The sequence below is a fragment of the Hyla sarda genome, chromosome 1 (genome assembly GCF_029499605.1).
Source record: "Hyla sarda isolate aHylSar1 chromosome 1, aHylSar1.hap1, whole genome shotgun sequence".
In the NCBI taxonomy this organism is placed as follows: domain Eukaryota; kingdom Metazoa; phylum Chordata; class Amphibia; order Anura; family Hylidae; genus Hyla; species Hyla sarda.
Window position 1 is genome coordinate 379,777,849 of NC_079189.1, and position 21,463 is coordinate 379,799,311.

At 42.4% G+C, this 21,463-nt stretch overlaps 1 protein-coding gene across 4 annotated transcripts in view; it reads left to right on the forward strand.

Annotated features, from left to right (window-relative positions):
* The window catches only part of NAA35 (N-alpha-acetyltransferase 35, NatC auxiliary subunit), an 89,442-nt gene that overhangs the window by 63,423 nt on the left and 4,556 nt on the right, over positions 1–21,463 (forward strand). For all 4 annotated transcript variants that reach the window (XM_056524453.1, XM_056524427.1, XM_056524435.1 and 1 more), the window contains exon 22: positions 9,376–9,456. In XM_056524453.1, the coding sequence (XP_056380428.1) occupies positions 9,376–9,456 (81 nt within the window). The remainder of the gene's footprint in view (positions 1–9,375; positions 9,457–21,463) is intronic.

The window sequence follows — 21,463 nt, forward strand, 5'->3', positions numbered from 1 at the left end:
GGGTTTTACCCCAATGGGGGTTCCTCTCAAAACTTTTGGTTGCTGTGTGCTTGTGCTTCTTACTAGCATTTGTAGTCACGTCTTGTATCTTTGCCCTGCACCAGTGTCTGGGATTTTGATCCCTCTGGGGACACAAATTTGATCCTCCATTCCTCGATATGTTCTTGCATGGTTCCTGGGGGCTTCGTCCACCCAGTACTTTGTTCCGTTGTTGTAGGGCGGCATTCCCCTGTTCCTTCATTGCCTGGCGCACTTGACATTCCCCCTTCCACAGGAGGTATGGGGATTAGGGAGCTTGACATGGTCAGTGCTTGAGTTTCATCTTGGCCACCCCTTGTTTTCCCCTCATCTTGGAGCCGTCCCTCTCTTCCCACTGTATAGTGGGGTATCTGGCGGGGCCCTGTTTTTTTTGCTGCGAGCAATCAGCAGAACTTTTTGCAGCCTTTGCTTGTGTGTTTACTGCCCACTATTGCAACCTGGCTCTTTTCCTGTTTCTTGGTTATTTACTGCTGCTCATGCAGCCTTGGCACTCTCCTCTGTTGGAAGAGTTAATGCGAACATGCATGGATTGGGGACAGCCGGTCTAGCCACCATCTGTGGTTCGGGTCCTGCCATTGCTCTCCTCCTCCCTCTCCTTGGAGGGTGTGTTCATCCTTCCCTTTGACAGTGTCACTTGCGCTGCACTGACACCACAGTATTTTGGGGTAGCCTTCCTGTGCCCCGAACCTGGGAGTCACAGCTGGGTTCCTTTTTGTTCCCCCTCCATACCTGTTCGGACGGGACGTTGCTTCGTAGTGCTCTGGTCCTCGGACTAATGGGATTCAAGACCGGTTATTCTCATTGTCATGGACACTATCTTGGGATGCTGTGGCGTGCCTTCTTTGCTAGGCCGGCCCTCCTGATTTTTGGGCCTTAGTGATGGTTAATGTGTAGCGATCCTGCCCAGACTTCTCTGTGATTCCATTTGTGGGGTGGTCTCTCTGTACCGCACCTCTTGTCTCAACACGGAAGTTTGTCACCCGGAGCGTTTCATAGCCGTTGGGTTTCTTTACCCTTCTTCCAGGTGCTTCGGGTACCTCCAGTTCCCATGTCTGTTGCTCAGGTTTTCCGGGATGCCCCTTTTCAGTGTGTTCCACTCCTTTTTTTGGCGTTCTTACCTTCTGTCTCCTCCTTCGGGGTCCATGTACTCCCGAGATGGAGGGCATTCCGGTCATCCGGATTCTACCAGTCAAGCTAATTTTGCCTCCTGGTTGCTCATGGGTCTTCTGATGTTCAGGTCATTGTTATGTGCCAGACATCTCTAGAGATGTTTTCTGTCTTTCTTTTTTCCAGTGGTTTTCTGGGCTCTACCTTCTGTGTTCGCCTTCTGCTCCGGCGTACGCTCCTCTCCATGGCATTTTTCCGCCATGTTCTTTTGATGCTGTTGTCTGTGGAGGAGGTTTCCTTGTTGTGCCCTTTTTTTCCATTTTTGTTTTCCAGTTGAGCTAACCCTCTGTCTGGTTCTGTGTTCCTTGGACTTGATTTCCCACCTCCTTCCGGGATGGTTCCGGCCCATCTGGCTTACTGGTATACCTTGTCTCTCTTTATGGACATAGGTTAGAGTCTCTGCATAGGAAGGTTCCTTCCTTTGGCTTTCTAAAATGGTCAGTGGGATCTTCCAGGAGCTCAATTTCTCTGGCCCGGGGTCTTGTCCACAGACCTTACCGACGAGTGGGTTCGGTCTCTGGACTGATTGCCTTTCTCTGGTGGTGGTTAATCCCACCCTTGGGGACTGCTTTGGTACGTCCCATCAGTATCTGTGTCCCCCAGTGAAGAGTGACCGAGAAAAGGAGATTTTATGTACTCACCGTAAAACCTCTATCTCGTAGTCTTCATTGGGGGACACCGCATCCACCCATTTATTTCTTCTTGTCTGGATACTCTCTTCCGGTTATTGGGTTTTTATCCGGGATTCTTTTCTAGGGTCCTTCGGACATATTTCTTTGTTGGCTTCTTCTACTGCTTTGTGACAAACTGCTTACCTCACTTCAAGTGGGCGGGTATATCTTGCTAGGAAGGAGACAACTTTTTCCCTAGTGTCAGCGCCTCCTAGTGGCAAGAGCATATATACCCATCAGTATCTGTGTCCCCCAATGAAGACTACCAGAAAGAGATTTTACGGGGAGTACAAAATATCTCCTTTTTGAGTTTTCTCCTCCACTTTGCTGCTATTGCTGTGAAACACCTAAAGGGTTAACAAACTTTCTAAATGTCATTTTGAATACTTTGAGGAGTGCAGTTTCTATAATCATTTATGGGGGATTTCTTACAGGAAGGCCCCTCAATCAAATCCACTTCAAAATTAACTGGTCCCTGAAAAATTCTGATTTAGAATTTTTTGTGAAAATTTGGAAAATTTGGAAAATTGCTGAATTGCCCATAGCAACCAATCAGATCGCTTCTTTCATTTTTGAAAAGGCCTCTGAAAAATGAAGGCAGTGATCTGATTGGTTGCTATGGGCAACTCAGCAACTTTTCCTCTAAACAGGTTTTGATAAATCTCCCCCATTGTATTTGTGAATCAATATCTAATTTATTTGGCATGTCCACCATTTTCCTTACAAGCAGAGAGTTTCAAAGTTAGAAAAATGCAAAATTTTCATGAAAATTGTAATGACGAAAATGTACTACTATCTTAACCCCTTAAGGACCAAGGACGTATGAGTACGTCCTTGGTCCCGCTCCTGTGATATAACGCGGGGTTCCACGGTGACCCCGCATCATATCACGGCGGCCCCGGCGTCATAGTGAAGCCGGGTCCCGCTGCTAATAGCGCGCGGCACTGATCGCGGTGCCGCGCGCTATTAACCCTTTAGCCGCGCGCTCAAAGCTGAGCCACGCGGCTAAAAGTAAAAAGTGCCGGTTAGCTCAGTGGGCTGTTCGGGATAGCCGCGGCGAAATCGCGGCATCCCGAACAGCTTACAGGACAGCCGGAGGGCCCCTACCTGCCTCCTCGCTGTCCGATCGCCAAATGACTGCTCAGTGCCTGAGATCCAGGCATGAGCAGTCAAGCGGCAGAATCATCGATCACTGGTTTCCTATGAGAAATCAGTGGTCAATGTAAAAGATCAGTGTGCAGTGTTATAGCCCCCTATGGGAGCTATAACACTAAAAAAAAAAAAGTGAAAAAAAAAAGTGAATAAAGATCATTTAACCCCTCCCCTATTAAAAGTTTGAATCACCCCCCTTTTCCCATAAAAAATAAAATAAAAATAAAAAACATAGTGAAAATAAAAATAAACATATATGGTATCGCCGCATGCGGAAATGTCCAAATTATAAAAATATATCGTTAATTAAACCGCACGGTCAATGGCGTACGCGCAAAAAAATTCCAAAGTCCAAAATAGTGCATTTTTGGTCACTTTTTATATCATTAAAAAATGAATAAAAAGCGATTAATAAGTCCTATCAATGCAAAAATGCTACCGTTAAAAACTTCAGATTACGGCGCAAAAAATTAGCCCTCATACCGCCCCATACGCGGAAAAATAAAAAAAAGTTATAGGGGTCAGAAAATGACAATTTTAAACGTATTAATTTTCCTGCATGAAGTTATGATTTTTTCCAGAAGTAATACAAAATCAGACATATATAAGTAGGGTATCCTTTTAATCGTATGAACCTACAGAATAAAGATAAGGTGTCATTTTTACCGAAAAATTTACTACGTAGAAACGGAAGCCCCCAAAATTTACAAAACAGCGTTTTTTTTTTCCGTTTCACCGTAAATTTTTTGGCAAAATGACTGACGTCATTACAAAGTAGAATTGGTGGTGCAACAAATAAGCAATAATATGGATTTTTAGGTGAAAAATTGAGTTATGATTTTTTAAAGCCAAGGAGCAAAAAACAAAACTGCAAAAACGGAAAAAAACCTGGTCCTTAAGGGGTTAAAGTAGAATGAATATATCACGAAAAAACAATCTAGGAATCAGACTGATAAGTAAACATCCTAGAGTTATTAATTCATAAAGTAACACAGGTGTGATTTGCAAAAAATGCTCTGGTCCTTAAGGGTCAAAATGGGCTTGTGCTTAAAGGGTATAAAACTTCTTGTTTTCCATTAGCTGTATCAGCTGCTGTATGCCCTGGATGAAGTTATGTAGTCTTTCCAGGCAGACATGGTGCTCTTTGCAGCCACCTCTCTCTGTTTCAGGAACTGTTCAGAGCAGAAGAGGATAGCTATGGGGATTTGCTCATACCCTGACACAGACTGAACTGACAGCTGAGAGCTCTGTGACTGGAAAGACTACACAACTTCATCCTGGGCTTTGCACAATAAAGGTGGGACCGACATGCTGGGTATGCCAGGTCCCGTCTCCATTGCATAAAGTTGGCTGTTAGCAATGGAGGCTGATAAAACTGGTATCTCCTCGTATACCACTTCACCCTCACTATAACCCTATGTAATGGCTTTAGAACGGGTGAATGGCTCAGTTTTCCTTTAACCCTTTCAGGACATCGGGCGTACAGGTACACCCTTGACCTGTCCGCCCTGAATCCTTAAAGGGGTACTCCACTGGAAAACATTTTTTATTAAATCAACTGGTGCCAAAAAGTTAAATAGATTTGTAAATTATTTCTATAAAAAAATCTTAATCCTTCCAATATTTATCAGCTGCTGTTATGATCCACAGGAAGTTATTTTCTTTATGAATTTCCTTTCTGCCTGACCACAATGCTCTCTGCTGACACCTCTATCCATTTTAGGAACTGTCCAGAGTAGGAGCAAATCCCCATAGAAAACCTCTCCTGCTCTGGTCAGTTCCTGACATGGACAGAGGTGTCAGCAGAGAGCACTGTGGTCAGGCAGAAAGGAAAAAAATAAAATAAAAAAAAAATAAACTTCCTGTGGATCATACAGCAGCTGAAAAGTACTGGAAGTATTAATATTTTTTTTATAGAAGTAATTTACAAATCTTTTTAACTTTCTGGCACCAGTTGATTTAACCCCTTGGGAACGGAGCCCATTATAACCCTAAGGACGGGAGCATTTTTTGCATTTCTGACCACTGTCACTTTAAACATTAATAACTCTGGGATGCTTTTACTTTTCATTCTGATTCAGAGATTGTTTGTTTGTTTTTTTGTGACATGTTTCTACTTCATGTTAGTGGTAAATTTTTGTCGATACTGGCATCATTTCTTGGTGAAAAATTCCAAAATTTGATGAATAAATTGAAAATTTAGCATTTTTCTAACTTTGAAGCTCTCTGCTTGTAAGGAAAACAAACATTCCAAATAAATGATATATTGATTTACAAATACAATATGTCTACTTTATATTTGCATCATAAAGTTGACATGTTTTTACTGTTGGAAAACATCAGAGGGCTTCAAAGTTCAGCAGCAATTTTCTAATTTTTTACAAAACTTTCAAAATCTGAATTTTTTAGTGACTAGTTCAGTTTTGAAGTGAATTTGAAGGGCCTTCATATTAGAAATACCCCATAAATGACCAGATTATAAAATGACATTCATAAAGTTTGTTAACCCTTTAGGTGTTTCACAGGAATAGCAGAAAAGTGAAGGAGAAAATTCAAAATCTTCATTTTTCACACTTGCATGTTCTTGTAGACCCAGCTTTTGAATTTTTACAAGGTGTAAAAGGAGAAAAAGACCCCCAAAATTTGTAACCCAATTTCTCTCGAGTAAGGAAATGCCTCATGTGTGTATGTCAAGTGTTCGGCGGGCACAGTAGAGGGCTCAGAAGGGAAGGAGCAACAATGGGATTTTCGAGAGTGAATTTTTCTGAAATGGTTTTTGGGTGGCATGTCACATTTAGGAAGCCACTATGGTGCCAGAACAGCAAAAAACAAACACATGGCATACTATTTTGGAAACTACACCCATCAAGGCACGTAACAAGGGGTCCAGTGAGCCTTAACACCCCACAGGTGTTTGACGACTTTTTGTTAAAGTCGGATGTGTAAATGAAAAAAATAAAATAAATTACACTAAAGTGCAGTTTTTCCCCTCAAATTTACCATTTTTACAAAGGGTAATGGGAGAAAAAGCCCCCCAAAATTTGTAACCCCATCTCTTCTGAGTATGGAAATACCCCATATTAGGAAGTAAAATGCTCTGCGGGCGAACTACAATGCTCAGAAGAGAAGGAGTTAGATTTGGCTTTTGGAAAGCAAATTTTGCTGAAATGGTTTTTGGGGGGCATGTCACATTTAGGAAGCCCCTATGGTGCCAGAACAGCACAAAAAAAAACACATGGCCTACTATTTTGGAAATTACACCCCTCAAGGAATGTAACAAGGGATAAGTGAGCCATAACACCCCACAGGTGATTGACGAACTTTCGTTAAAGTGGGACAGGAAAATGAAAAATTCGATTTTTAACACTAAAATGCTGTTGTTACCCCAAACTTTTCATTTTCACAAGGAGTAATAGGAGAAGGTGCCCCACAAATTTGTAACCCCATTTCTCTCGAGTAAGGAAATGCATCATGGATGTAAAGTGATCTGCGGGTGAATTAGAGGGCTCAGAAGGGAAGGAGCGACATTGGGCTTTTGGAGAGCGAATTTTGCTGAAATGGTTTTTGGGGGCATGTCTCACCACATGGCATACTATTTTGGAAACTACACCCCTCACAGAATTTAATAAGGGGTGCAGTGAGCATTTACACCCCACTGGCATTTGACAGATCTTTGGAACAGTGGGCTGTGCAAATGAGAAAATCTGTCAGACACCTGTGGGGCGTAAATGCTCACTGCACCGCTTGTTACATTCTGTGAGGCGTTTAGTTTCCAAAATGGGGTCACATGTGGAGGGGGTCCACTGTTCTGGCACCATGGGGGCTTTGTAAACACACACAGCCTTTAATTCCAGCCTAATTCTCTCTCAAAAAGCCCAATGTCGCCCCTTCTCTTCTGAGCATTGTAGTTCACCCGCAGAGCACTTTACATCCACATATGGGGTATTTATACACTCAGAAGAAATGGGGTTAAAAATTTTGGGGGGCTTTTTTCCTATTACCCCTTGTGAAAATGAGAAATTTGGGGTAACACCAGCATTTCAGGGGAAAAAAACCCAAATTTTTAATTTTCGTGTCCAACTTTAACAAACATTTGTCAAAGACCTGTGGGTTGTTAAGGCTCACTATACCCCTTGTTACGTTCCGTGAGGAGTGTAGTTTCCAAAATGGGGTCACATGTAGGTGTTTTTTTTGCGTTCATGTCAGAACCGCTGTAACGATCAGCCACCCCTGTGCAAATCACCAATTTAGGCCTCAAATGTACATGGCGCTCTCTCACTCCTCAGCCTTGTTGTGCGCCCGCAGAGCATTTTATGTACACATATGGGGTATTTCCATACTCAGAAGAAATTGCGTCAGAAATTTTGGGGTCTTTTTCTCCTTTTACCTCTTGTGAAAATGAAAAGTATGGGGCAACACCAGCATGTTAGTGTAGATTTTTTTTATTTTTTTACACGAACATGCTGGTGTAGCCCCCAACTTTACCTTTTCATAAGGGGTAAAAGGAGAAAAATCCCCCCAGAATTTGTAACGCAATTTCTCCCAATTACGGAAATACCCCATATGTGGCCCTAAACTGTTGCCTTGAAATACGACAGGGCTCTGAAGTGAGAGAGCGCATTTGAGGCCTAAATAAGGAATTTGCAATAGGGGACCCGGTTACAAGGATGGGGCTTGTCTCCACCTAAACCCTACAGCAGTGTTTCCCAAACAGGGTGCCTCCAGCTTTTACAAGACTCCCAGCCTGCCAGGACAGTCTATGGCTGTCCGGTAATACTGGGAATTGTGTTTTTACAACAGCTGGGGGCTTCGGTTAGTAAACACTGCTGTATGAGACGTTTTTCATTTTTATTGGGGGGAGGGGACGTGTAAGGGGGTGTATATGTAGTGTTTTACTTTTTATTATTTGTTAGTGTAGTGTTTTTAGGGTACATTCACACAGGCGGGGGTTCACAGTAAGTTTTCCGCTGGGTGTTTCAGCTGCGGCGGAAAATTTGCTGCAGCTCAAACTTGTAGAAGGAAACCCACTGTAAACCCGCCCGTGTGAATGTACCCTGTACATTCATATGGTATGGGGGGCACCCCAAACCTTCAGCTGTGGCAAAATGACAACTCCCAGAATGCACTGACAGACCGTACATATAGTGGTCTCCGAACTGTGCCACTTCAGATGTTGCAAAACTACAACTCCCAGCATGCCCAGACAGTCAGTGCATGCTGAAAGTTGTAGTTTTGCAACATCTGGAGGACCACAGTTTAGAGACCACTACACAGTGGTCTCCAAACTGTGACCCTCCAGATGTTGCAAAACTACAACTCCCAGCATGCCCAGACAGCCTTTGGCTGTGTGGGCATGCTGGAAGTTTTGCAGCGTTTAGAAGGCCACAGAGAAGATCACTTTCCGTCCGCACTCCTCCTGCTGCCGTCGATGCCTCCGCCGCTCCTGGATGCCGTCTCCGCCGCTCCTGGATGCCGCCTCCGCCGGTCCGGGTAAGCCGGCCATGCTCCTCACTTCGCCGCCCGTGTTCCCCTCGCTCTGAGAGGGGGAAATGAACTTTAATCCCCCCCCCCCCCCCCCCCGCCCCCAACTGCCATTGGTCATCAGCCTGATCGACCAACTTCATTACCACGCCCTCGGGACACGAGGGCGTATCCATACGCCCTCCGTCCCCAACAGGTTAATAAAAAATGTTTTCCAGTGGAGTACCCCTTTAAATGGGTTGGAAGCAAGCACAGGAGCTGCACTCGCTTCAGAGCAGTGAGTGTTGGCTCCTATCTGTCCTTAGATGGGCACTATCAGATCCAAAATCGTTTTATAAGTTGTTACTGATGAAAATTGAAGACCTTTTGTAATATAGTTGATTACATTTTTTTTTAATATTTAATAAAAGAAAACTGCTCCTGAAAATCCCACCACTAGGGGTCCTCATACCTACTGGGACACTAACCAGTCCTGTAGCAGCATCAGGATGACTCATGGACAAGGCCACACCAATCAGTTTCCACCATCACAAGGGTGGGACACTCCCTTCCCCTGAGAGGATTTCTAACGCTGCGAGCTAATGAAAAGAGGGATTTTTATAATAATAATAAATATAGGAATAACAATTAGATGTACATGGTCATGTTTAGGTACTGAGTAACTTTTTTTTTTTTTGTGAGATCTGAAAGGTATGCTTTAAGGCCATAATGGGCTATGTCCTTGAGGGGTTAAGTGTCCTGGTGGTCTGCATATTTCTTTGCAAGGATATATTTATATAGTTTAATATTTGTTCTACATAATGGTGATTAAATGCCAGATTTGAGGCACAATATTGTGATTTACTACTGTAATTCTTTATTTTAGGTCAATGACATTTTGAAGGTATCCAAAAATAATATAGTGGTAATGAAGTTGCTTGCCGGAGGCCATAAAAAAGACTCTAAGGTAAGCTGTGACAAGTAACATTCATGCAGAGTTCACTTTTTATGAAGTATTGAGAAGTTTCTGTGGAAAATTTTAGTTGGTTTATGTGAATTCTAGGAGTTAAGCGGAATATGTCATCAGAAAATGACCTATTGTTTAACCCCTTCCCTCTTTGGCGATTTTTCATTTTTGCACTTTTAGTTTTTTCCTCCTCACTTTCTAAAAATCATAACACTTTCAATTTTCCACTTAAAAATCCATATGAGGGCTTGTTCTTTGCGGCAACAATTTTACTTTGTGATACCATTAATAATTTCACCACAAAATCTATGGTGAAACCAGAAAAAAATTATTTGTGGGGCAAAATTGAAAAAACTAAAGCCATTTTGTAAGGTTTAGTGGCTTCCGTTTCTATGCAGTGCAGTTTTCGGTAAAATTTGCACCTTCTATTTATTCTGTAGGTCCATACGGTCTCAAGGATACCCAATTTACATAGGATTGATGTTTATTTTACTGCTAAAAAAAAATTGTAACTACATGCACCTAAATTATTACGTTGAAAAATGTCCTCTTCTGACTCCTATAACTTATTTTTCTATATACTGGGCAGTATGAGGGTTCATTTTTTGCGCCGTTATATGGCGTTTTTATCGGTACCATTTTTGTTTTGATCAGACTTTTTGATCAGTTTTTTATAGGATAAAGAGAGACCAAAATACGCTATTTTGGACTTTGGAATTTTTTTTACGTGTACGCCATTGACCGTACGGTTACATTTACGATATCATTTTATAGTTCGGACATTTATGCTCGCGGCTATACCACATATGTTTATTTTTATTTACACAGTTGTTTTTTGTTTTTTTTATGAGAAAAGGGGGTGATTCAAACTTTTATTAGGGAAGGGGTTAAATCACACTTATTAACACTTTATTTTTACATTTTTTTTTTTTGCAATGTTATAGCTCCCAAAGGGACTATAACATTGCACACACTGATTTCCTACACTGATCACTGCCATGCAATAGCATGGCATTGATCATTGTTATCGCTGCTCGACTGCTGCTGCCTGGATCTCAGGCATGGAGCAGTCATTGGGCGATCGGACAGCGAGGAGGCAGGTAGGGATCCTCCTTGCGTCCTGCAAGCTGTTCAGGACGCTGCGATTTCACAGCGAACTGTTCATTTCGAACTGCTAACCAGCAATGTTTACTTTCTTTTTAGACGAGGTGATCAAGTTTGATCGATGCGTCTAAAGGGTTAATGCCGGACATCAGCCCGATTGGGGAGGTCCGGCATTAGCCGTGGGTCCTGGTTGCCTATACCAACCGGGACCCACCGGGTATGATGCGCGCTTATCGGCTGAGCGTGTGTCATACCTCGGGAACCGCAGATGGACGTTAATGAACGTCCATTTGTGGCAAGGAGTTAAATTAAGTTTTTGGTGTTTTTTTTTCTCTAATTTTCCATTTTACTATCTACTGTATTTCTCAGACTATAAGACACACCCCTGGTTTAGACAACTAAAAACAGGGAGAAAAAAAATCATACCACCTAAACGATACTGGTGGTCTTAGGCAGCAGAGGGATCACTGTCACTAACATTGGTGGTCTAGGGTTGACGAGGAAGTAAAAAGTCAGTTTCTGTTAGCTTAATGCATCATCTTGTGATAATTGAAACAAACTGCAATGGTGCATGTAGTTGCTGCATTTGCATATGGCTATCCAAATTTGTCTGGTTCCATTTAAGTGTAATATGATTAAATTTTTGAGTCATTATTACAGCCTAAGGTCCCATCCTGACTGCATGTTTAACCCCTTAAGGACACAGGACGTAAATGTATGTCCTGGTGCGGTGGTACTTAACGCACCAGGACGTACATTTACGTCCTGTGCATAACCGCGGGCATCGGAGCGATGCCCGTGTCATGCGCGGCTGATCCCGGCTGCTGATCGCATCCAGGGACCCGCCGGCAATGGCAGACGTCCGCGATCTCGCGGGCGTCAGCCTTTAACCCCTCAGGTGCCGGGATCAATACAGATCCCGGCATCTGCGGCAGTGCGCGATTTGAATGAACGATCGGATCGCCCGCAGCGCTGCTGCGGGGATCCGATCATTCAGAACGCCGCATGGAGGTCCCCTCACCTTCCTCCGTCCGGCTCCCGGCGTCTCCTGCTCTGGTCTGAGATCGAGCAGACCAGAGCAGAAGATGACCGATAACACTGATCTGTTCTATGTCCTATACATAGAACAGATCAGTATTAGCAATCATGGTATTGCTATGAATAGTCCCCTATGGGGACTATTCAAGTGTAAAAAAAAAAAAAAATGTAAAAGTAAAAGTAAAAAAAAAGTGAAAAATACCCTCCCCCAATAAAAAAGTAAAACGTCCGTTTTTTTCCTATTTTACCCCCAAAAAGTGTAAAAATTTTCATAGACATATTTGGTATCGCCGCGTGCGTAAATGTCCAAACTATTAAAATAAAATGTTAATGATCCCGTACGGTGAACGGCGCGAACGAAAAAAAAAAAAGTCCAAAATTGCTACTTTTTTAATACATTTTATTAAAAAAAATTATAAAAAATGTATTCAAAGTTTTTTATATGCAAATGTGGTATCAAAAAAAAGTACAGATCATGGCGCAAAAAATGAGCCCCCATACCGCCGCTTATACGGAAAAATAAAAAAGTTATTATAAAGGGATTATAAACGTACTAATTTGGTTAAAAAGTTTGTGATTTTTTTTAAGCGCAACAATAATATAAACGTATATAATAATGGGTATCATTTTAATCGTATTGACCCTCAAAATAAAGAACACACGTCATTTTTACCATAAATTGTACGGCGTGAAATTGAAACCTTCCAAAATTAGCAAAATTGTGTTTTTTGTTTTAATTTCCCCACAAAAATAGTGTTTTTTGGTTGCACCATAATTTTTATGATATAATGAGTTATGTCATTACAAAGGACAACTGGTCGCGCAAAAAACAGGCCCTCATACTAGTCTGTGGATGAAAATATAAAAGAGTTATGATTTTTAGAAGGCGAGGAGGAAAAAATGAAAACGTAAAAATTAAAAGTCCTTAAGGCCAAAATGGGCTGAGTCCTTAAGGGGTTAATCACTCAAACTCTAGACCTGCAATGGTGGTGGGACTCAATGCTGTAATATTATGCAATTTTATGATTTTACCAGTGATTTTTACAATATGACACACAAACAATATATTATATATTTTAATCTCTGCACACTGTAGTACCTTTTATTGTACTTACTGCTCCTCCCAGCCATGTGTTTGATCACATGACTGTAATATGATAAAATATCCTTCATCCCCTCCTGCCTGGCACGGATTACAGACATTGGTGCTAAGCAGCTGAAAGGAGAGAACTATGCAGCAATGAATGGCAGGCAGTCGAGACACCCTGACTGTGGACTATGCGATGCAGGCACTATTTCTCGGTTGCCTACATTGGGGAACACAGGAGCCGTGGGTATATGCTGCTTGCCACTAGGAGGCTGACACTTGGCAAGTCAGCCCCTCCTATCAGGATATACCCACCCACTGACACTGAGCTAATCAGTTTTAGCTTAGTATCATTTCCACATGGAATCTCTGCGATCAGTGATCGTGTCCATGGACCTGGGTGAGTTTCTGTTCTCAGTGGACAAGATGCTCATCTGCCCCTCTCATCAGCGTTTTCCCCAGTTTGCGATTCCTACAGGTCAATTTCAGTTCATGAGTCTGACTCTGCCCTTTGGGTTGGCCATGGCCCCTTAGGTCTTTACCAATATCCTAGCAGCAGTGATCACCATTCTTTGCTCTCGGGGAGTCTGTGTGCTTCCTTACCTGGACAACCTGTTGGTTAAAGCACCCTCCCTTGCGGAGAACCTGGAGAGTCTCCACATCACTCTTCACACCTTGGACAGTTTTGGCTGGATCATCAATCTGGCCAAGTCCAATCTCTCTCCCTCTCACTCCCTAGATTTCCTGGGACTTTTTTTCAACACCGCAGCTGCCCGAATTCGGCTTCTGGTGGACAAGAGACGTTCTTTGAGCGTGGGGGTTTGTCTCCTCCGCTGCCCGAGTCCAATCTCGATCAGAACCTGCATGGCGGTGCTGGGCAGGATGGTGGCATCCATGGAGGTGGTTCCTTTTGCTAAGTTCAGGTATTGTCCCCTACAACTGGCCATCTTGTCCCAATGGGACAAGTCCCCGCTGTCCCTCCATCTCCACATCCAGCTACCCCTTCGGGAACGCCACTCCCTTCTTTGGTGGCTCCAGTCCCCTCTTCTCCGGGAGGGTCGTTCCTTTCTGCCCCTCCATTGGCAGGTCTTGACAACCGATGCCAGTCTCCTCAGTGCCGTTTGTCCTCACGGGAGTCCCGTCTCTCTTTTTGTCCTAACCCTTCTCACCTCGGGAGTGCTCCCTCCATAAATTGGACCTGGTTCGAGACCTCTGGGCCTATTTGTCAGTCACCTCTTCTTTCCGGCACTGTGACTTGCTGTTTGTGCTTCCAGATGGACGGCGTAAGGACCTTCCAGCTTCTAAGGCGACCATCTCTGTAAGGGGAAGGTCCTGCCTTTTCGAGTTACGGCTCACTTTACCCATGGGCCCATGGCCTCTTGGGTGGTCCGGAACAGAGCTTCTGCGATTCTGGTATGCAAGGTGACCACTTGGTCATCAGTGCACACTTTTGCATCTGCCAATGGGTGGCTTGGTCGCAAGGTTCTGCAGGCGGCGGTGGCTCATTCTTCCGCCTGACTTCCTCTTGGTGGAATTTTGTTTGTTCCCACCCCAGGGACCTTTTTAAGACATCCCACAGTTCCTGTGTCCCCCAGTGTAGACGAGAAAAGTAGATTTTTTATACTTACGGTAAAGTATATTTCTCTGAGCCTCATTGGGGGACACAGTGCCCACCCAATAGCTGTTTGTTGGTTTCCTGGTTACGGTTTGGTTGTCTCTCAGTGAGGGGCTTGGTTTTGTTTTGTTTTTTTTTTGGGCTGTTCCTCGGACAACATGGTTTTCCTCTCTGTTGGCTCTCTCCTACTGCTTTGGGACTAAACTGATTAACTCAGAGTCAATGGGCGGTTATATCCTGCTCGGAGGGCCCGACTTCTTTTTTTGCCTAGTGTCGGCCTCCTAGTGGCAAGTAGCATATACCCACAGTTCCTGTGTCCCCCAATGAGGCTCCGAGACATAGATTTTACCGTAAGTATAAAAAATCTACGTTTTTATTTTATTTTTTTGCTAAACATTTTCTTATATTTCAAAAAAATAGTGTATTATAAAATAATCCTGAAATCTTGCAGTTTTCAATCTGACCACTAAGCCTAAAATTAAGTTGATACTTCCATTTCTATTCATATCAGTATATAGATAACAGACATACACACAATAGCTGTTGCTTAAAGCTTAGCCTCCCCCCTCGCTGTGGAATGACCTCTGCACCTGTCACAGACAAAAGACACTGGCCCAGATACCCTAAGTCCATGATGCTTGCCTTAAGTATATCTCCAAATGCTGTTATAACAGTAGTTACGAGGGATCAGTCCCCTTCTTCATTATCCTCTAGCTTAGAAGTACTGTGCCCATCAGAGGGGAAAGTTGTGTCTAAAGATCTGTATTGGACCAAATCGTACCAAAAACTCTGGATCATGCTTTGTCAGTTTGCAAACTTGATGCCAAAGCCACTGAATCTTGAAGGAATCTGCCTATAGTGGACCTGGCGATCACCTGCCTTTGGGGCATTTTCTCTTGAAGGATATAATGGATAGTAAGGCTGATGCATCTGTCAAGAGGGTTTATTCTATTGCAGCCTTTACCTGTAAAGCCTCTATGGCTGCTGTTCCAGTAGCACGATCTCTGCACATATGGTTTAGCAAGTTCACCAAGGATCTTACACGAGGTGTTCCTAAAGAAGAAATATTGCACAGTATTACAGATGTGAATTTGGCTTCTGACTTCTTGGCAGATTTTCCTCTTGGCACCCTGTGTCTACATCTGCCAGAAGAGCATTGTGAATTGAGGAATGGTCTGGGGATACCCTTTTAAAAATAACTTTTGCTCCCTTCTGTTTCAGTCTGGGGGACTTTTTGGGCCTCAATTAGCAAGATCCTAGAGTCTCTCAGTGACTCCATAGGCATTTGTTTTGCCCGAGGGACTAGGAAGCAAAGGTGGTGTTCCTTTTGTAAACAGACACAATGTTTTTCAGGCAGAAACAGGTCCTCCAGAAACCAAGGGAGACGGAACAAGCATCAGCTGGTCCAAGGTAGCAAAGAGCAGACTTTATGATGAGGTTTGCCAGACCCAAATTAGTCATCATACTTTTTGTTCGCTTCTTGGACTATGAGTACCTAAGATGCCTTGGTTCTCTCACTCTTATACAAATAGGTTACTCTATAGGGACTGACTCGTACTTTTCTGAATATCTCTTTTTGTCAAACACTCCAAACCTTGTCCTGTTGTAAAAGGGGCTCTAGAAATGGTTCTTCTTCACCAAGAGGCTGTTGGTGTTTACTCAAGAATTTTTTTCCCTGCTCCAAAAAGATGGTCATTGGTGTCTCATAATAGATCTGGCATTCCTCTTCAAGTTCATTCTAAAAAATAATTTTCAAATCTAAACCATCAGTGATAGGCTTCAGAAAGATGGAATTTAAGGATGCATTATTGGCATGTGCCCATTTGAAGAGCTCATTGCAAATTCCTCTGGTTGGCCATTTGCAGAGCAAGAGAAATCCTTATTTTCAATTCACATGCCTTCCATTCAGCCTTTCCTTTGCTCTAAGAGTTTTTACAAAAGTGATAGTGGTGCTGGCTGTTTTTCTCAGACTCAAAGGTGTGTTTATTATTCCATACCACACTCGCAAACGTGTGCAAGTTTCTAGACTTTGTGATGGATTCTGCAACCATGAGGATTTATCAGAGGGAAGATAGGAAATCCAAATTATGCTTGAAAGTGAAGATGCTGTTAACTTGTCACCAGGTTCCCATTGGGACAGCAACAAAAGTTGTAGGCCTTATGACGTCTTCATTTGAGGCTTTTCTGTGGTCTAGTGCCCATGTGTGTTTCCTACAAAAAGACATCCTTGCTCAGTGGAGCAGTTGTCATTCCTGTCTGGACTCTCTAATGTCTCTTTCCCCATTATCCCAGCAAAACTGGAGGTGGTGGTGAAGGCCAGACAAGATATGCTCCGGAAGGTCACTGGTCATTGCCTCTTAGGTAATGCCACCAGTGGCTCCAAAATGTGTTGGGGTGTGCATGTAGGGGGATCTCTTGGTTCAACAAGAGTGGCCCTTTGTCCTAACAACCTCAGGGAACAGGGTGCTGCATCTGACCTCAGTGCATTTCTCTTAGCTGATTTGGAACAGGAATGTCCTGATTCAGTCTGACAACCTGGTAACTGCATATTATCTAAACAAACAGGGAGGAATTCTTATGGAGCGCTTTGTGTTGATTAATTCATTATTGTGTTTTTTTTTCTGCCTAGTACAGTAGTAGAAGATACCTAGATAGCCTCATTTGTTTTTCTGTGCTGTTTACTATTTTTAGAAGCAGCAAAAGCATAGAGGTAATTATAGAGCAATATATATACAGTCGTGGCCGTAAATGTTGGCACCCCTGAAATTTTTCAAGAAAATTAAGGATTTCTCACGGAAAAGGACTGCAGTAACATATGTTTTGCTATACACATGTTTATTCCCTTTGTGTGTATTGGAACTAAACCAAAAAAGGGAGGAAAAAAAGCAAATTGGACATAATGTCACACCAAACTCCAAAAATGGGCTGGACAAAATTATTGGCAGCCTTAACTTAATATTTGGTTGCACACCCTTTGGAAAAAAAATAACTGAAATCAGTCGCTTCCTATAACCATCAATAAGCTTCTTACACCTCTCAGCCGGAATGTTGGACCACTCTATTTGCAAACTGCTCCAGGTCTCTCTTATTAGAAGGGCACCTTTTGCCAACAGCAATTTTAAGATCTCTCCACATGTGTTCAATGGGATTTAGATCTGGACTCATTGCTGGCCACTTCAGAACATTCCAGCGCTTTTGTTGTCATCTATTTCTGGGAGCTTTTTGTCGTATGTTTGGAGACATTGTCCTTCTGGAAGACCCAAGATATTGGACGCAAACCCAGCTTTCTGACACTGGGCTGTACAGTGTGACCTAATATCCATTGGTAATCCTCAGATTTCGTGATGCCTTGCACACATTCAAGGCATCCAGTACCAGAGGCAGCAAAACAACCCCAAAACATCATTGAACCTCCACCATATTTCACTGTAGGTACTGTATTCTTTTTTTTTGTAGGCCTCATTCCTTTTTCGGTAAACAGAATGATGTGCTTTAATAAAAAGCTCTATCTTAGTCTCATCTGTCCCACAAGACATTTTCCCAGAAGGATTTTGGCTTACTCAAGTTCATTTTGGCAAAATGTAGTCTTGTTTTTTTTATGTCTCTGTGTCAGCAGTGGGGTCCTCCTGGGTCTCCTGCCATAGCGTTTCATTTAAATGTCGACAGATAGTTCGCTATGACACTGATGCTCCCTGAGCCTGCAGGACAACTTGAATATCTTTTGGAACTTGTTTGGGGCTGCTTATCCACCATCTGGACTATCCTGTGTCTACACCTTTCATAAATTTTTCTCTTTCGTCCACGCCCAGGGAGATTAGCTATAGTGCCATGGGTTGCAAACTTATTGATAATGTTGTGCACTGTGGACAAAGGCAAATCTATATCTCTGGAGATGGACTTGTAACCTTGAGATTGTTGATATTTTTCCACAATTTTGGTTCTCAAGTCCTCAGACAGTTCTCTTCTTCTCTTTCTGTTGTCCATGCTTAGTGTGGCACACAGACACTCAATGCAAAGACTAAGTGAACTTCTCTCCTTTTTATATACTTTCAGTTATTATTTTTATATTGCCCACATCTGTTACTTGCCCCAGTTGAGTTTAATGGAGCATCACATGCTTGAATCAATCTTATTTTTCCACAATTTTGAAAGGGTGCCAATAATTTTGTCCAGACCATTTTTGGAGTTTGATGTGACATTATGTCCAATTTTGCTTTTTTCCCTCCCTTCTTTGGTTTAGTTCCAATACACGCAAAGGGAATACACATGTGTATAGCAAAACATGTGTTACTGCAATCCTTTTCTGTGAGAAATAGTTAAATTTGCTTGAAAAATTTCAGGGGTGCCAAAATTTATGGACATGACTGTACCTACTCACAAGCTCTCCTCCTCTCTGCACATTAAACAAGCAGACTTTAGTGGGGGAATGTAGTGGTCACTATTGATGGTGTGTTATTTGTGTACTGTGTGTATAAAGTGCTATATGAGTAGAAAAGAAACCTCAGCAGAAAGGATCACAACAAGGAAAACATTACATCACAAAAGCAGCCCTGGTCTAAGTAGTGAACTTCTGATAAAGGTAATAACTAAACAGCGACAAGGAAGAGATTGCATCACAATAACAGCTCTGGTCTAAGCAATGAACTGTTGATGATGGGGAAGTTCCCAGAAACTTTATGGGTAGTCAGAGGTGGTTAGCCTTGATTTTACCTTTCAGGTCCAGTGTTAGTGAACCCTCTGGAAGAGGTGGACAGACTCGGCTGGCATGCACACAGACCAGGCTTTTACCAGGCTTCTACCTCCTTCTAATATCATCTATGCCCCACCCCTACTTCCTGTTTTCTGTTCTGGTCTCTGTTACTAGAGACCATCTTAGCCTAACAGTAGGTCGCAATATAGTAAGAAATATAGTGGAGGCAATTTAAGTGCTGGACTATATGCAGTATAGTATAGAAAAGAAAGGGTGTAGTAAGAATGCTGCTCACTACGGTTTCTGTAGTAAAGCAAAATATTTGTAAATATTTAGCAATTGTCACTGTAGCAACTCCACCAGTATTAAAGAGGTACTCTGCTGGAAAACTTTATTTTTTTTTAATAAATCAACTGGTGCAAGAAAGTTAAACAGATTTGTAAATTACTTCTATTTAAAAATCTTAATCCTTCCAGTACTTATCAGCAGCTGTATGCTCCACAGGAAGTTGAGTTGTTCTCTTCAGTCTGACCAGGGTGCTCTCTGCTGGCACCTCTGTCCATAGCAGGATAGGTTTTCTATGGGGATTTGCTCCTACTCTGGACAGTTCCTGACACAGGCAGAGGTGTCAGCAGAGAGTACTGTTGTCAGACAGAAAGAACAACTCAACTTCCTGTGGAGCATACAGCAGCTGATAAGTTCTGGAACGATTAAGATTTTTTAACCCCTTAACGTCCACGGACGTAAATGTACATGGTGCGGTGGTACTTGACATTTATGTCATGCACATGACTGCGAGCATCGGACCGGTGTAAGGCAGGTCCCAAATACTATCAGCAGCCAGGGACCCACCGGTAATGGCAGACATCAGCGGTCCTCCATTAACCCCTCAGATGCCGTGATCAATTGAGATCGCGGCAGTTAAAATGGAAGATTGGATCGCTTGCAGCACTGCCGCGGGGATCAGATCATCCAACATTGCAGCCGGAGGTACCCACACCTGCCTCCAGTTGTCTCCTGGGGTCTTCTGCTCTGGTCAAGATCAGGCAGACCAGAGCAGAAGATCGCAGATAACACTGATAAGTGCTATGCCCTTTGCATAGCACTGAACAGTATTAGCAATCAAAGGATTGCTATAGATAGTCCCCTATGGGGCATATAAAAAGTGTAAAAGTGTTAAAACAAATAAAAAAAAGTGGAAAAATCCCCTCCCCTAATAAAAATGTAAATTGCCCCTTTTTTCCATTTTACCCCCAAAAAGCGTGAAAAAAACCATATTTGGTATCACCGCGTGCGTAAATGTCCAAACTATCAAAAATATAATAATAATTATCCTGTATGGTGAACGGCGTAAACGTAAAAAAACAAAGTCCAAAATTGCTGCTTTTTTTTTTTGTCACATTTTATCCCCCCAAAAATGTATAAGTGATTTAAAAGTAAAGTATAAGCAAAAGTGGCACATATAAAAACTACAGATCACAGCGCAAAAAATGAGCCCTCATACTGCAACGTATACGGAAAAATTTGAAAGTTATAGGTGGTCAAAGTTGGGCAATTTCAAACATACTAATTTTGTTAATAGTTTGAAATTTTGTTAAAGCAGTACAATGATAGAAAAGTATGTAATCATGGGTATCATTTTAATCATATTGACTAGAGATGAGCGAACTTACAGTAAATTTGATTCGTCAAGAACTTCTCGGCTCGGCAGTTGATGGCTTTTCCTGCGTAAATTAGTTCAGCCTTCAGGTGCTCCGGTGGGCTGGAAAAGGTGGATACAGTCCTAGGAAAGAGTCTCCTAGGACTGTATCCATCTTTTCCAGCCCACCGGAAAGCTGAACTAATTTATGCAGGAAAAGTCATCAACTGCCGAGCGGAGAAGTTCGTGACGAATCGAATTTACTGTAAGTTCGCTCATCTCTAATATTGACCCACAGAATAAAGAAAATGTCATTTTTACCGTAACGTTTACAGCGTGAAAACAAAACCTTCCAAAATGTGCTAAATTGTAGTTTTCTTTTCAATTTTTCCACATAAATAATATATTTTTGGTCGTGCCGTACATTTTATGGTAAAATAAGTGTCATTACAAAGTAAAATTGGTGACTCAAGAAACAAGCCCTCATATGGGTCTGTGGATAAAAATATAAGAGTTACGATTTTTAGAAGGCGAGGAGGAAAAAACGAAAATGCAAAAATAAAATTGGCCTGGTCCTTAAGGGGTAAATAGAAGTAATTTACAAATCTATTTAACTTTCTGGAGCCAGTTGATATGCAAAAAAAAATTTCCACTGTATATAGGGAGTTAGAATGGAGGATAAGTTTCTTCTTCTGCAATATTCAGTGTTTAGGCTCACAGCAGAATGTCACACTCCCTGAGGATTGTATAGCATATAGATAGACACCAAGGAAGTGGTAGTAACTGCATTCACATAACATTACTGACATACGGGGACCGGATCCAGCTGGAGGA